Source organism: Homarus americanus, unplaced genomic scaffold (assembly GCF_018991925.1).
Source record: "Homarus americanus isolate GMGI-L3 unplaced genomic scaffold, GMGI_Hamer_2.0 scaffold31037, whole genome shotgun sequence".
Classification (NCBI taxonomy): Eukaryota; Metazoa; Arthropoda; class Malacostraca; order Decapoda; family Nephropidae; genus Homarus; species Homarus americanus.
The window spans coordinates 20,435,125-20,451,576 of record NW_024722227.1 but is presented as its reverse complement, the minus strand read 5'-3'; the positions used below and the strand labels follow the sequence as shown (position 1 = coordinate 20,451,576).

Here is a 16,452-nt window from a genome sequence, read left to right as displayed (position 1 = left end):
TATCTAGCTACAATGCCATGATTAATTACTATTAAACATTATTCTATCAGTAAACACTAATAATAACAGTAAATCCAGTGAAATATGGCAGGGAGTGAGTTACAACTGCAGACAACACTTAACTAGGGGTCAATCACTCCCCTTACCCGCTCCTGTTGCCAAGTGTATGTACGGGAGAAATATATGACCTTTTCTCTCTTCACTTGTTTGGGCACCTTCCCGCAGCTGGATGAAGGTGGTTAAGGGCATTTGGGAGCCATCACAAGCACAAGGAGCACAGTTGTTAGAAGAGCAGAGTTGCACACCCATGAGATGGATAAGTGTTTAACCCGGACTGTAACTGAGGCGGAGTGAATGCACATGGCCCAGCCACCTGGGACAAGAGACACCTTGCAGGACGCCATAAAACTTTGGAGCTCCCGGACCCTGCCGTGAAAATGCTAACTTTAAAACTCCCCGCAGACATTCTTAGGTATGTATATCAAGGGTGTCATCTGCAAATTAAAAATCCACAAATTGTAAGGGCATACAGTACTGTACTGGAAAAAGATTCCTGCAATTTTCCGGAAATTGTGCATTATTTCATCCTCGAAATTTGCTCCAGGACCTGGAAACAAATCTGGAGTTTCTGTAATTTTTCTTTTAATTTTCCAGAAAATGTGTCCGATTTTCAACCATGGAAAATCGTTCCCAAATCCGGAATTGAGATAAATTTTCCGGGCAAAATTGCAATTCCGGCTAAGAGGGATTCTGACTAGCTGTGATATTACTCTAAGTACTTTCTTTTTAATAAGAGGGGGGGGGGGGGCTAGGAAGAAATGCAAGGTTAGGTAGGTTTCTTGGTTGGTTAGGTCAGGCTCTATTTGGTTCTGTGCATTGTCAGATCATATTTATTACTTGCTATCATCCAAAGAACATCTGTGGAAAAAATGAGCAACTCATTCTGGTGTGAGCCATCTGCTCCAGGATTACCCCCCAAAAAAAAAATTCTATAGAAAATTTTCCTTAAAGTTGTTCCTTCTCTTTGGTTAGTGTTCCAAAGTACTGTATTATCTAGTTAGGTAAGGTATGGAAAAGTCACTGAAAATTGTTTTGTAACTTAGCATTCAGTTTGTTGCTGGGAGGTACTCATATAGATCAACAGCTGAAGTGTAATTATGGTAAACATAATTTCGTTGTCCTAGTGAAGTGGGACAATTAAAAGGAAATTTAACAAAATAAATTCCAAAACAAAATTTAAGTTATCGGTATACTGTAGTTCCTTTACGTTATATATAAGTGATGTTCTTTAAGTAAGAAAAAAAGTTTTATACAACTTTTTTGATTTATATATTTATTTATTTATTTTTATTTTTTTATAGTGGTTGGACATTGGGGGACAGTTATGGGGTTACAATCCAACTCGGCCCATCTCGGATAACCAACTCGGACCACTTCAGTTAACGAACTTTTACTAAAAAGTAAAAGTTTACACATTAAGTACAAAAGTACAATGATAAAAAGCAGCATAGATTGTAAGTGGTGGGGGGAATTGATGTTGTAATTATTTATCATTTCATTCTATCTTATTAATATATTATTGTACATTAAGTGGAAGAAGATACAACCACCGCACTGCAGTCCTTCCTGTTGGAGATGCACTATTGCCATGCATACCAAGCATTGGCCAGCCATGGTCAATATTCAGAATGTGACTGATCCTGTAATCTAACACCAACACAGAAAACGACCTCACTTTACCTGGTGACCTGACAACGACACCCTCACAAAATAAGAAAGTTGAGAATGACCTGATCACGAGATCTGAGTTTGACGAGTTTCACAATTTAAATAATGAGTTACTTAATGCACAAAGGCAGAACATACCATACAGAATACTCAGATCAAATAACAATGACCCCCAAGTGGATAAATAATTATTTAAAGAATATTATTAGCCAAAGGAAGGCTATAGGTTGGAGAATAAATCGTGGGGAAGTTTACCTCCGAGATTATTAAGACTAAGATATGAAAAGCAAAGACGCGAAGTTAAACCCCAAGGGATTCTTTCAAATGTATCAAACTAAAACACGAGACAAGATTGGACCAATACCTGCGAGCTAACTGATAATGACAGAGAAATGAGCAATAATCTGAACAGGTATTTTTAACAGTTTTCACCACCGAAAATTTAAACATGATACCTGAGGCACCGACTATATACAGAGATAGTGAAGAAAATAGATTAAGCGAGATAGTAGTGACTAGTAACGATGTTAGTAAGCAAATAGACAAGCTAAAATCTAATAAGTCACCAGGTCCTGATGAGATATTTGCCAGAGTATTAAAGGAATGTAAGGAAGAGCTTAGTATGCCCCCAAGCAAATTTGTTTTACATGTCATTAAAAACGGGTGTAGTACCAGAATCCTGGAGCATAGCGAGTGTGATACCGATTTTCAAGAAGGGAGATAGATCACAATCCTCTAACTACTTTGCGATATTTACATTCAGTCTTGCTCTTAGTACACTTTACTGAGGTTGGAAGAACACCATGCGATCGAAAAATGCTATAGTTTCTACGTTTTTTTTTCCAAAAACTCGCAATTAGCTCCATATACTTTAAGTGACATCCATCGCAGACTTCCATGGTCGGAACTGAACTTGAATTTCAAAATATGAGACCCAAAATAAAACTCGATTTTGATTGGGCCAAATATACTCTGAATTAAACCCAAAATCATGTTAATTGGTTCCAAAAGCAAAAACGCTTTTGATTGGCCGCGTGACGTGTACGGATACGCATGCGCGTCATGATTTATGAAGGAGACGCGAGAGACACGCAGTGTTGGGTGAGAGGCAGACGATAAGGCAGGAGGTTAATGAAAAATATAAATTTTTTGGTAAAAGCTATCTCCGTTATTATACATTTCCGCCGGTAATGTAATAGATGAAAATTATCTTATAATTAGACGTCTTATTCGAATATGATAATAGATTAGTGGTAGTAATGAACGGTGTGTAAACGCAATAATACCAAAATATATTTTTTACTTGGGCAGAATTATTATGTGTGGGCCGAGTTGGATGTACGGGGAGTGATCTTGATTATTACATAAACTTCATTAAGTTACACAATCACGAGCACCTTACCTGTAATGGTAGATTCTTAACAATCAGGCGAGACATAGTTATTCACTAGTACAACTTTTACGAAATAATTTACTTCTGTTAAGTTCTGCTTTTGCAAGTATGGAGATCTTTACGTTAAATGGCTAAAATAACACAATTGTTAGGTTTCCTCTATTATATGAAATATTTCATTGAGGATGTAACTATTCGTCTACTGTATTTTCTATCTGTTATTAGACGAGTATTTTACACTGCGGGTGCCGAAAGCACGTTGTTAAATATGATGTTCATGTTACGTAGTAGACAAACTACAGTGTGCCCTGGCCAGTGACCACGCTGTGCAGTGAGGCTGTGCTTGTTAAGTAGTAGACAAACTACAGTGAGCCCTGGCCAGTGACCACGCTGTGCGGTGCTTGTTTACAACTGTCACATTCACATACCCTGATTAATTATAATAATAATGTTAATACCACGTTGAAAGCAATTAACCCAAATACAGTCTCGACCAAAATATATAAGCATTGAACAACGTGATATAAGTTAATATTAATGTTGTTTGGGTAAACTGTGTTTGCTAACTCAAAAAATGATTACAGTGCACTATGTAGTCTGCTATATCACTTTAATATTATAAGCCGTGGTGTTTTTATCTTTTATAATTCCATTTTAGTAATATTCACTAAATATGAGACAAATTAAGCATTGCTATCTTGTTGTTTTATGGATGACTTGAATGCCAAAACAAGCGGAGCCACATAAGAAACAAAAATTCGAAGACATGTGAAAATACTGCTGCTTTATTATTAAATTGATAATTACTTTTTTTTGCTTGTATCATCATCACACGAATCATTCTTCGTCATTAATCGTTGTTATCAATTGTATTCGTAGTCTGATCGTAACGGATTTACTGATACCGGTATATATTTATACAAACATATATTTGTAAATTATTTGGGTTGTATATGTATTTTGCTAAATTAAAAGTTAAACCTTTAGTATAAATCGATAAAACGTAGTTGCTTTGTAGTATCTCATAAATATATGGCTGAATATGAGAAGAAGCAGATAACATTCAGTACATTCCCTGAGATAAAATATTCGTTTGAAATACATTCTTTAGTATAGTAGTTAGTGTGATAATGTGCATATATCGAGGCCATCTCAAACTACAATTGGTTGGAGAGAATGCGTAAATCCTGTTGAACATGGTTGATTATTGATCGTGGCGTACCCTTCTACGCTTCTGCGTACTCAAGTGTTTTTCTTGGTTCTTTTGTTGAAATTCATATTTTTACTTCTCTTAATTCAAGCATATACCCCATAGAAATATATGTTTACTACAAAATAAATTTTATTTTGTAATCGGAACGCGTAATTGATACCAAAATAGTGAGAAATCACTTTATTTCAGGCAATATCTGTGAAAATTGTTGCGTGTTTGGCGCCATCTAGGTAGAGGACGCGTGCTTCAGACTCCATGTTTGGCGTACAGTAAGGATGAAGAAAGAAACTGCATGGCGTGATATGATGGCTCACCCCGGCGGTGGCAATGGACCAAGAGGCCGGAATATGCCCCATGATGGCGAGGAGAAAGGGTAAGAACCCCATGGATTTTGAATAATTGCTGTTGATTGTTAAAAAATCCATATACACACGTAGTAAATATTAGGCGCGCACACGGCGTTTGTGCCACGCGCTTCTGTTTGTTTGGGTACAGAAGGCTTTCATATGTTGTTAAGGTATCATGATCACTAATCACGTATATTACCTTTACTTCCATGTTCCTCTCCTAATATGTTGTCCTCTTAGATGATAGGAACCAAATTAAGGAGTGAATACAAGAGATAAAGCGAAAAAGATGGTGTATGGAGGGGCAGGAGGGTGTACCTCCAACTCGACCCATTTCCACCTTTACCCATCTTAAATAACCAACTCTGGCCACCCAGTTAGCCAACTCGGCCCATCTTTAATAACCACATCGGCCCACACATTAGTAACTCGGCCCACCTTGCACACGTCAAACAAGTAGAGGATTAGAGGTTCAGGAATGAGTTTGAGTTTGTTTTCCGTCTCTTGGTTCACTGAAATATGAAGAAAGTGACTACCGAGGGTTCAATCAGCATGAAGGATGTTTTTATGCGTTTTTAATAGAACTTGATCAATAAACCATTATTCACATTCGTAACAAAGGAGTTACCTGTCTTTATAAAGTGTAAAGGGCAGTCACTTAATTTTGGTGTTAGATTGCAGGAGCAGTCACATTCTGAGTCCTGACCATGGCTTACCAATGCTTGGTATACATGGTCCACCTTGCACACTTCAAGCAAGTAGCTGGCTAGAGGTTCAGGATTGACATCTGGACCCCATGCTTGGAGTGTCAGCACAAATAATGTGAAGGGTGGCATAATCGCTTCTACTTGAAAGCAATAAAAGGACAACTTAATGGTCATTTTTCGTTAACCACAACCACCCATCACCTTTTTACAATTTTTTTCCTCTTACCATTTAATAGATCTCTCCGTGAAACAAAATAATAAACAAATGTAGTGGGGCATTCTAAAAATAAGCGATATTCGTGATTTATTTGTTGTAACAATCATTTATCCCCCCTTGGCTAAGGAACACGACGTTATTTCCCCCCCCATCTAAGTAGGACGTGGCCAGTTAGGTTAAGTCAGGTCTGGTTAGGTCAGGACGTGGCCTGTTAAGTAAGGTTAGGTTAGTACATAGAGCTAGTTTAGTTTTAATCTTTTTTCCCATGTAAAATATATTTTTTTTGCTAAATTTTTTGGTGTTTTTAGATGATTATGACATTTATAATTGGTGAAAATCACATGTTTTTAACCCTCTACATTGTTGGGCTGGAAAGGGGGTGGGAATAACTAAAAAAAAAAAAAAAGAGAGAGAGAGAGATTTGTTCCGAAGATAAATGTCAAAATCAACTCAACCAGCAAGAAAACTAACAAAAAAAAATTCATGTGAAAAAAGGTGATGGGTGGTTAATGAAAAATGACCAACTTAGCTTCTCTCTGTTAATCAACCTACTCCATAATGAAGCAAAATTAGAGACACTCCAGGTGCGGCTCTTGTCCGACGGTAAAGTTCTATGAAAACAACTGGCCAAGTATATACACCAGCAAGGACAGCTCTTCAAACTGTGGGATGAATTCAGTAGTGGACGAAGATCTGCTGAAAAGTTGCTACGAGCCGTTTCACATCACGTGAATGTTTATCAGTAATGTTTGTACTTTTATGCTGCTTTTTATCATTGTAATTTTTTACTTTTGTCTCATGCTAAAATAAATGTGTAAAATGTGTTCGTTGACCTAAGTGGTCTGAGTTGGTTTTCCGAGATGATCCGATTAGGATATGGGCCGAGTTGGACTGTATTCGTGGAGGAGCACCTCCCCGCCACCATTTGTATAGGTGTTACTCGTTCCCACGCCAGGCTATTAATTACCCCTTTAACTTATCCAGTGATTATAATGGATATAAACTACTGTACTAAATATTGAATCAAAAGCAAATTGTTAGCTCTCCCTCGTTTAACCAGTGGTCTTTCATACTGTACTGAACTGTATCAATGTCCAATTTTTCAGCTTCAGTCACCTTGACATTTAAGATTTTATCATGTGTTATTTGCTATGTAAACATATTTGTTCTTTGTTTTTGTTAAACATATTCAGCTTCAGGTACTCTCTTGGGCAAGGGTTAGGGTCTTTTCGTACCCAATACAACTCATACCCAAGATAACTCGTACTCACATAACTCGTCACATAACAATTTGAACTGTTCAACGAAATAAAGGACAGTTCACCGATGGCTTTGACATTATATCTCATCCTTTGACAGTTCCTTGTAATGAATTGAAGCTGTAACAAAATGGTTTGACATGATTTACTCACAATTATTGACAAAGCACTGAGGGTATTGATAATGACAATAAAAGATTGGATAGTTTTACACATATATTTGACAATTAACATAAGCTTTGAATGGCATATACAGTAGTGCGTGTATATAAACGATATACTGTATACAGAAACTCAATAATTAATTAATTCAGCAAAACTCAGGTCCCTCTACATTACAAAGCTTCAAACGGGTCATTAGCAATGATGATTTCCGTCCCAGATGTCCTCTCGTGCAGTACACCTCCATAAGTATGTCTGGGAGTTCTGGTAGTTTGCTGAACAAAGGGTACCATCAATACTGGGGACTGCTGTCCTCAGTACTTATTGAAGTCTCTCTCGACACATTCTTAAGGTGACCCCATGTCGACGTGCAGCGCAACGATCAGTTATGTTGTTCAGTTGTTGTTTCACAGTAGCTTTCAGTACTGAGAAGCAATTCTCAATAGGATTTAGGAGAGGTGAGTGGAGGAAGCTTCTTGATGACACGATCCTCAAATTCCTGTTCAATTCCTGCATGACATGGTGCATTATCCATTAAAATCACAGCAGTCTCAGGACCTAGCACACAATCCAGTGAGGTCATGAAGTTTTTGAATACTTCCTTGGTTACAGATTTTGTATAAATTTCATAATAGAATAGGCCTGCCAGATAGGCGATTGCTGCTATCAATGTCACGTTACTGCCACTCTGTCCTGCAATGATCTGTTGACACATTGTCCCCAGCTGTAGGTCCTACACGTATAAAGGTTGTAGCCGGTTTCATCTGTGTGCACACGATGTAGATGAATGCCATCCTTATACAGTTAACCCTCACTTTACGCGGTTAATGTAACCCGGAGGGTACCGCGGAAAGTGAGGAACGCGTAAAGTGAATAACATAACATGTGGGATTAATTGAAATAGAGTCCAGGCCGACCCCCAAACTCCACTTTTTGACGACACACAACTATGTTGTAGTAAAAATATTATCTTAACTTTATGATGGCATGCACACACAATTAATAATTAAGAGAAATATCAATAATATTAGGTTTTTTAACACTTACATTAGTAGAAAAGATGGCTGGGCACACGGGGATGGGCGGTTGGTTCCGAGGCAGAGGGCAGATTATTGGCCCTCACCTGTATCACTTGTATCAATTGTATCACTATCCACCACAGAGGCTTGCAGGGCCTCTTTGTCAAACCCCCCAAAGTTCATATAAGTCCATATCCTCACTATAATTATCACTATCACTGACTTGGGCCAGCTGTAGTGGGTGGCGGGTGAAGAACTGGTAATGTTTTGATGACTGGGCGACCTTGTGCGCACCATTTTCGCACCTCTTACACAACATGGCGGATGGCGGGAGGTTTGGATCCAAAAATGGCGCGGCTTGCCAGCTGCTCTCCGCGTAATGGGGTACACGCACCGTGGAATGTGAGCATGTTAGGTTCCGGCAGGGCACCGCGTTAACGGTGAAACGCGGAATGTGGGACCGCGTAATGTGAGGGTTGACTGTACATGTACTGAGTAAATGCTACATGAGCAGCTTTCGCGTACTCTGAATTGCAGTTAGCCGGCAAGCTTAAAGGTGAGAGTTTTGTGGTGCCGAGAAGAAAGAGACACCCATTTTAGATTTTCTATGTATTATCTTCGCATTTTCGACTTATGACCTGAATTTGGGTCCCTAATCCCATCGTAAGTCGAGGAGTGGCTTTTTTTTTTTTTTTTTTGGCGGGGCTTGCTTGCTTGCAAGTTGTCCAGCACCACTTAGGCAACATCTGTGGGTTTATTACTTGATTTCTGAAGGAAGTGCCAATATCCTGGACCTTTGTTAGTTCTTGAAGTAAAGTATCAGTAAAAGGGTTAGCTAGTTAGATAAAGATTTGATAGTGACCATAATGGGAAATTAATATAACCTACATAGTTTTATCTTATGTTTTTCATGGTGATTTAAAAGAATGCCATTTATTTTAATTACATGCATTTGTGTGTTTATATATTCTTCACTACCAATGAGTTGCAACTGACTGCATACCGGTACTGCTTAACCATTCAGTGCCCGAAAAATTATCTGTGAGTAGTGTGAAAATTGTTTAACGATTATCGTGTAAACTAAGTAACCATTACAAGTGATAATAATAATCCCCATAAATTAGCATATTTTGCAAAAAAATGAATATTTTATTTGTAACAAACTGCTAATTTGCAAAAAAATGGTGGTCAGGTTTGAGTAAATCACACCAAAACCCTAACCTAACAACCTACAATATATATAACCTAACCCAGCTTTTGGTGCTTATCTGCCACTGTGGTGGAGGATACAGCTCGGCGACCTGGAGAAGGAAGTGATGGAAGATGGTAATTTCTGTCTTTAATTAAAAGTAAATAATTTCCACACAGGACAGTCATGATGTTGGTAGGTCACTGTGATCGTGTAATATTTTTATTGTTTCACTGTCATTCTCATAAACTCACTGAATACAGTAACAGTTAGATATGGGAGAGAACACTTATCATATGCTATCACGAAAAACTTCAAAACTTGAAAGTGCACAGTGGAAGGCTGGTTAAAAATGATTGGCCAGCCTCTGGCAACATGGCAGATACAGAAATATACACATAGTAATTTGAGATGCTCCACTAATATTGATTTGCACAAGAAATGATATGAAGCCATATGTTTGGTTTTTTATAGTTCTTGTGTCTGTAATATTGAGAATTGGAAACCTGCGGACAGCCAATGAACGAACATTAACCAACAACTATATTTGACTTTGACCCTGTCGGCATTTTGCATCTATTTTGCTGTGAGTTGATTGTTGTGTTGCTGTTAACATACCTAACCAAATTTCTGTTGTGCATGGAAACTTATCATTGTAAAAGAGGCCACATTTACTAAAACCTAGTAGAACCTGACCTAATCTTACCTAACTTCCTAGCCGGGATATTTTGCTGTGACCAGCTAAGTTCCTATTAACGCTATTTTACTGTGAGAGCGCTCAGGGTATTATTGCAGTTTCAGCTTCAATTCAGTAATTTTGTGTTTACCATTAGTTATATCTTGTCACAAATGGTATCAAGAGCTTTACAGAAACTTGTGAATATTCACAAAACATTCTCAGATTTCTTATGGTATTTTTTGCATCCGTATTCAACAAGAGCAAATGATGGTAGTGCTGATTCAAAAGCTAAAAGAAAGTGTATAAGCTCAGCTGAGAAACTGTGTTGAAACGATATGAAAAAGGTGAGAGGTCTGTGGATATTATATGGAACAAAGCATTAAAATTAACAGCGACGTGAAAAACACTATGACCTCAACATAAAGATGTATAATAAGAAAAGAAAGCAGCTGTGCAAGGTTCTTTAGACAGCTTTATAATTTGAAGGCCTAAACCATCAACTTCAGCTACACCATCAAATTCAACATCATAAGCAACTTCATCAACAACTTCAGGTTCAGTAATAGTTTCAGCAACAGCTTTATGGAAAGCTACAGCTTCAGCCAGAGTTGAACCTGGTGACTTCGTCATCTGAATAAAAACTCGCACAATATTCATTGGGTGTCCTTCAGTATTAAACTTTACCACCATTTGCTGGTAGGATTTTTGTTTTGCATTCGTAAATATTATGAACAGTAAATAAGTGTTGCTTTCATGGGATCGAGGGGAAAGTTTTAAATTGGATAAAATCATGGCTCACCGATAGAACGCAGAGGGTCAGCGTAGATGGTGTTAAATCTGAGTGGGGCCGTGTAACCAGTGGGGTTCCCCAGGGGTCAGTACTAGGCCCACTCTTGTTCATAATCTACATAAACGATCTAGATACTGGGATCAGCAGTGATATAAGCAAGTTTGCGGATGACACCAAAATAGGGCGGCAGATTAATTCAGGGCAGGATGCAAATGCACTACAGGAGGATCTAAATAAACTGCAGGGGTGGTCTGAAAAATGGCAAATGAAATTCAACACCAGCAAGTGCAGCGTACTTAATATTGGAAGAACGAATACTGTGAATGTATACAGCCTTAACAGCATCAACCTAGAGAAGTCGACTTGTGAAAGAGACCTAGGGGTACTTGTAAGTCTGGACCTACGGCCTAGAAAATAGTGCGTTAATGTTCGAAATAAGGCAAACAGAGTATTGGGTTTTATATCTAGAAGTGTAAGTAATAAGAGTGCAGAGGTCTTATTGCAACTATATCTTGCTCTAGTCAGGTGCACCTCGATTATGCGGTTCAGTTCTGGTGCCCTTATAGAATGGATATCAATTCACTAGAGTCGGTGCAGCGAAGAATGACGAAAATGATTCCAGGACTTAGAAACCTTCCATATCAGGATAGGTTAAAGAAACAAAACTTGCATTCCCTAGCAAGACGAAGAGTGTGGGGAGATATGATAGAAGTATTTAAGTGGGTGAAAGGAATCAATAAAGGGGATATAGATAAGTTCTTATAATATCCGAGCAGGATAGGACTCGGAGCAACGGATTTAAGTTGGATAAGTTTAGGTTTAGGAGGGAGATAGGAAGGAACTGGTTCACAAATAGGGTGGTGGACGAGTGAAACAAGCTTAGCAACTTTGTAGTGAGTGCTGGAACTCTGGAAAGTTTCAAAGGAGGCTGGATAGATTCATGGACGATAGAGAGTGGTAGTAACTCTGGACAGGAGCTGCCATGCACAGGCCAAGTGGCCTATTGCAGACTCCTTATTTTCTTTTGTTCTTATATTCTTATGTGGATAAATGTCGATGTTTTCACATATACGCACTTACGATGGCGTTCCCATTCTATTTCGTTTTTTCTTTACCATTAATGGTTAACTACTTCTATGGTTCCATTTATTGACATTAAATGACATTGCTTGAAACATCCATATGAATTTTTTTACATTTATTTTACTGTAGCTACAGCCAGGGTCTTATTGCTTCAGTTTCTTATGTAGAACCATCGCCATTCATCGCGGGTGTTGGAAACATGAACGACAATGCCGTCTCGTCTCGTGTGTTTTAATATTCTACGTATTATTAATGAATTGTATTGTTCATTTCACATATATAAACTAATTCAATCAAATACATATTCAGTAATAAACAAACATGAATCTTTATTACACATTCTTAACAAGAGGGCTCACGTATACAAACTGCCGTTCCTCTATCACTCTCTTTTTCATTACCATCAGTGGTTACTTCTACTATACAGTACATACATTGAACAACTTTAATTAAAACATACATATTTTTTTACATTAATTTTACTTCAACGACCAAGGTCTTATTTTCTTCAGTTTCAGATGGAAAACTGACATTGTGTCCCATCTCTTGTGTGACGTTATTTTTATTGATTTATATTATATAACGTGCATTCATAAATATTATTTAAAGAATATAGTTGTTCCTTTCACTACATCACGAATACGTTCCTTGTCCTTCAGAATAGCGGATATGGTCGAGTGTGATAAACTTAAGTCACGTGAGATTGTTGCTACAGTCTTTCCATTCTCATGCTGAGATTATCTTCATTTTAATCTCAAAAGTAATTGCCTATGTCCTTTTCTTTGGAGCACCACCAGCACTCACTTTTATGCTTTCCAGTCATTATACAGTCAATTAAATACAATAAGAACGAAAATTCACAGCGTGATCAGTATATAGGATGCGATAGCCAAACACCAACTAAGCGCTCTACTGAGTGAGTGCACCCATGCTCTCGACCTGGACAGAAATGTTTCGGTATAGAAAATGCGCGCGTCATTTGAAAATATTTTTGGTCACGAATGCCGTGGTCGTATGTCCCGACGGCCGTAAAGTCAGAGCAGGTCATAAGTACCGATGGACGTAAGTCGGGGACTACCTGTGTGTGTGTGTGTGTGTGTGCGCGCGTGCGTGCGTGCGTGCTCCTCTAGCCTGTATTTATATGGAGTTTCTTGAGTCTAGATTACTACCCAATATAGTGACTTTATTCCTCCATGGTATAGATATGTAGATGATGTTCTTTGTCTTTGGCCTAGAAACAGTGACCCATTGGAATTTTTAGACAAGCTTAATGATATTGTCCCAAGTATCACATTCAAAATTAAAAGAGAAATAAATGGATCCCTTCCATTCCTTGATATGCTTATCATGAGAAATGGCCAAAACTACAAATTTAAGGTATACAGAAAGCCCACACAGGTAGACAGTTTCATACACTTTTTATCGAATCACCTGGAGTCTACCAAAACGTCAGTTTTTTCTGTTATGTTCTTAAGATGTCTGTGTATTTGTGACTGAATTTATTGGCGATGAATTGAAACACATTCGTTCCATTGCACAGAAACTCGGGTACCCTTCTGTGTTTGTTGATCGTTGTTTTAAAAGGGCTAAAATATCCTTTCATTCCTCTCAAACCAGGCAAATTCCTACAATTAAGAATATTTTGACTCTGCCCTATCGTAATGAATTTGTCCCGTTAGTTCAGTCCCTCAAGCTACTAAATATTAATGTTGTTTTCAAGTATGACCCAACCATTACCAATATGTTAATAAGAAATAGCCCAAGTTTGAATGTAAATGGAAGTGTTTATTGTATTCCATGTAGCAAATGTAATTGCAATTATGTAGGACAGACAGGAAAAACACTGCAGCTCAGAATCAAACAACATAAGTACAATATCAGAACAGCATCTGAAAGCAGTGCCTTGTTCGTTCATGTTAGGAATAATAATCATCCCATTGCTTGGGGAAAAAAGCTTAGAAGTATTTAAATCATCTTGTGTCACAGAAAGACTTAGGGTTGAAGCTAGTTTAATTAAGGAATTAAAATCAATAAACCTTACTGATGGTCAGTTCAAAACTGATAATATGTTACATAAATTTATTTGTCAGTAGCCCAAGGTTAAAAATGCTTTGAAAACCTTTGATCTAGATGTATGATAGTTATTTAGTGGGTCCCTTATTTTTGACCTGACCTGACTAGTCACGTCACCCCCTTCTCTTAAGCTCCTCTACATGTGTGTTGGTGTGGGGATTAGTGGATGACATCATTATGACCTGACCTCATGTTTTATAAGGTCACCCTGTATATTTAAGCCCCTCTCTGTCCATGTAATCCAGTTGCCTCTGAAGATGTCTTGAATAAAGACGAAAGCTAAGGTGCTTCGTTGTTTCCCTTTTCCCGTGTGATTTTATCAAGATATATATATAATAATAATAATAATAATAATAATAATAATAATTAACGGTTTATTGAAAGAGCTTGGCAGCCAAGAGGCTGAAAATATACAGTTACATATTTGGGGAATGGGTTACGAATTACAAATAATATACAAGTAACATAAGTGACACAAATAAGACATATAATAATAGATGAGGAGAAAGCTCAAACTACGTTCATTTTCAACATAGTGACAGTGCAAGGAGTAGTGTTTTACTGGGGAGTGAATACGCGATTTGTACAAGTTATTGATAATTTTTGCAATGGTTGGGACTGGGCTGTTCTTATAGCGATCAGTTAAATTGCACGTATAGGCGGATCTTGATTTATTAAAGTGTCGAACAGCAATTCTGGGACTAAGGATCTCAGGTGGTAGTAGGAGCGGTGTCGAGGATGGTGTGGAAGCTTCTTACCAAATTTGCAGATGATTAAGTAGTGATGGCCAGTGAGAGTCGAAAGGGTCAGTGTGTTGAGCGCTTCTTGATATGTGGAGTAGGAAGGGGAGAGAATAATCTTGCATGCCCTCTTTTGCACTTTTTCTAGGTGTTTACGTTGTGTGGCATTTAGGGAGGAAGACCAGGTGGGGAGGCATAGGTGAGCTTGGGAAGTATGAATGTTGTGTAAACACTGAGGAGCTCGTGTGCAGGAACTCCGAGGGACTTGAGTCGGCGTAGGAGGTGGAGACGGAAACTGGAGGATTTGATAACTTCACTGACGTGTGGTTTCCAATTTAGTTTGTTGTCTATGGTGATGCCGAGGAGCTTCGTGGAATCTACAACCTGGAGTGTGTTCGGACCTAGAGTAATGGAAGGAGGTGGGACAATGTCGGAGGAGAGGTTGATGTGCATAACCATGGTCTTGGTATGGTTGATGGTGACATGGTTGTTGGTGGCCCAGTTTTGGAGACTGTTCAATAAATCCTGAAGGGCGGTATAGTTGGGGAGCAGAATTGTTGACGCTGATCCCAATGGTAGATCGTCGACACTTCCAGCGAGCAGGGGTTTCTCTTAGTTGCATCGTTGATGAGCATAAGGAAGCAAGTGGTCCCATCTTGGTGCCTTGGGGACGCCACAGGTGAATTGACTGAAGGTGGAGACAGCCCTGGAAGCGTACAGCTTGGCGTCGGTCACTGAGGAGAATCTGTAAGAAAGCCATGGTATAAGACTTCTCCAGAAGCCCGAGTCAATAGCTTTGATGATTATATTGTGGTCGACTAGGTCGGAACGCTGATGTGAGAATCAATGAAGGCGACAGCTACAGACGTTTCGTTTCTCGAGATGGCGAGGCATGTAATCGAAGCCTGACAAGACAGTGAGTGGTGGAGGAAGTTTTCATGTTGCCAAATTGCTGGTCTAGCTCCTGCAATATCAGCATAAGCCAGTCAGACACAAAACTTTCTGGGTGGGCTGGGTATTGGGGTGATTGCAATAGGTCGTAGCTGATTTAAGGATTGTGGGCTGGTTGACTTGGGCACTGGTGATACATAAGAGGTGTTCCAGTCAGCTGGGCATCTGGCTTGACTGAGAGAAGCATTGATGATGGAGCATAGGGGTTTAGCAAGCTCCGGGGAGAACTCCTTGAAGAGTTTCATTGGTAAGTCAATAGGGCTGGTAGAGCGTTTTAATTTTAGTTTGTCCAGGCGTTTTGCTACTTCAAATTCTTCTACTAAGTCAGTGGGAAGGGGGGCTGGTAGGTAAGCAGGGAGAGTGGTTTTGTCAAGCCGGGGGAGCGTCTGGCATATAGTAGCGAAATGGTTATTTGTTTGCTCAGCTGCGTCAACATTAGTGAGATGGCTAAGGAAGGGGAGGGGGTGTGTCTTATTGTTTAGTCCACAGAGTTCTTTAAGCTTACCATACCATTGACTGATGTTGATCTGCTTCAGGTGTTGTAATTTGGTTGGGTAGTGGGACTTCTTTGCAGTGCGTATTTCGCGGATGACTCGGTTGAGAAGGGACCTGTAGCGGATGTGGTCATTGAGATGAAAGGCTCTGTCTCTCTGTTGCATAAGTCTTTTGATCCGAAGTGTGATCCAGGGCAAGTCAGCTGGGTGAGATCTGACGGACTTCTCGGGGAAGAAGTGGTGGTGACTTCATTGAGTGGTGTTAGTATAATTTATCCATTTTGAACTCCCACGTCATCCGCTAAGTACTTCAGTCAGGGATGATTGAACTATCCACTGCTTGAAGAAGCACTGCAAGGAAGTCAATGTCGGCCTGTAGGTCTTGATCTTCTTAGGGTCTCTGTACTT

The 16,452-nt window shown here is 39.0% G+C and overlaps 2 protein-coding genes across 9 annotated transcripts in view; one reads left to right on the top strand and one right to left on the bottom strand.

The window, feature by feature from the left end:
- Nucleotides 1-3,683, bottom strand: part of LOC121862410 (probable RNA-binding protein 19) — a 92,526-nt gene extending 88,843 nt beyond the window's left edge. Inside the window, exon 1 of the mRNA XM_042360677.1 lies at nucleotides 3,131-3,683. Coding sequence (XP_042216611.1) covers nucleotides 3,131-3,166 — 36 coding nt within the window. The 5' untranslated portion in view covers nucleotides 3,167-3,683. The remainder of the gene's footprint in view (nucleotides 1-3,130) is intronic.
- An 858-nt stretch (nucleotides 3,684-4,541) lies between these two features.
- LOC121862411 (heterogeneous nuclear ribonucleoprotein 27C-like) overlaps nucleotides 4,542-16,452 on the top strand; it is a 98,049-nt gene continuing 86,138 nt past the window's right edge. For 5 of the 8 annotated variants that reach the window (XM_042360680.1, XM_042360678.1, XM_042360683.1 and 2 more), the window contains exon 1: nucleotides 4,542-4,707. In XM_042360680.1, the coding sequence (XP_042216614.1) occupies nucleotides 4,610-4,707 (98 nt within the window). In that variant the 5' untranslated portion in view covers nucleotides 4,542-4,609. The remainder of the gene's footprint in view (nucleotides 4,708-16,452) is intronic. The other 3 variants (XM_042360679.1, XM_042360685.1, XM_042360682.1) reach the window with 2 other exon arrangements.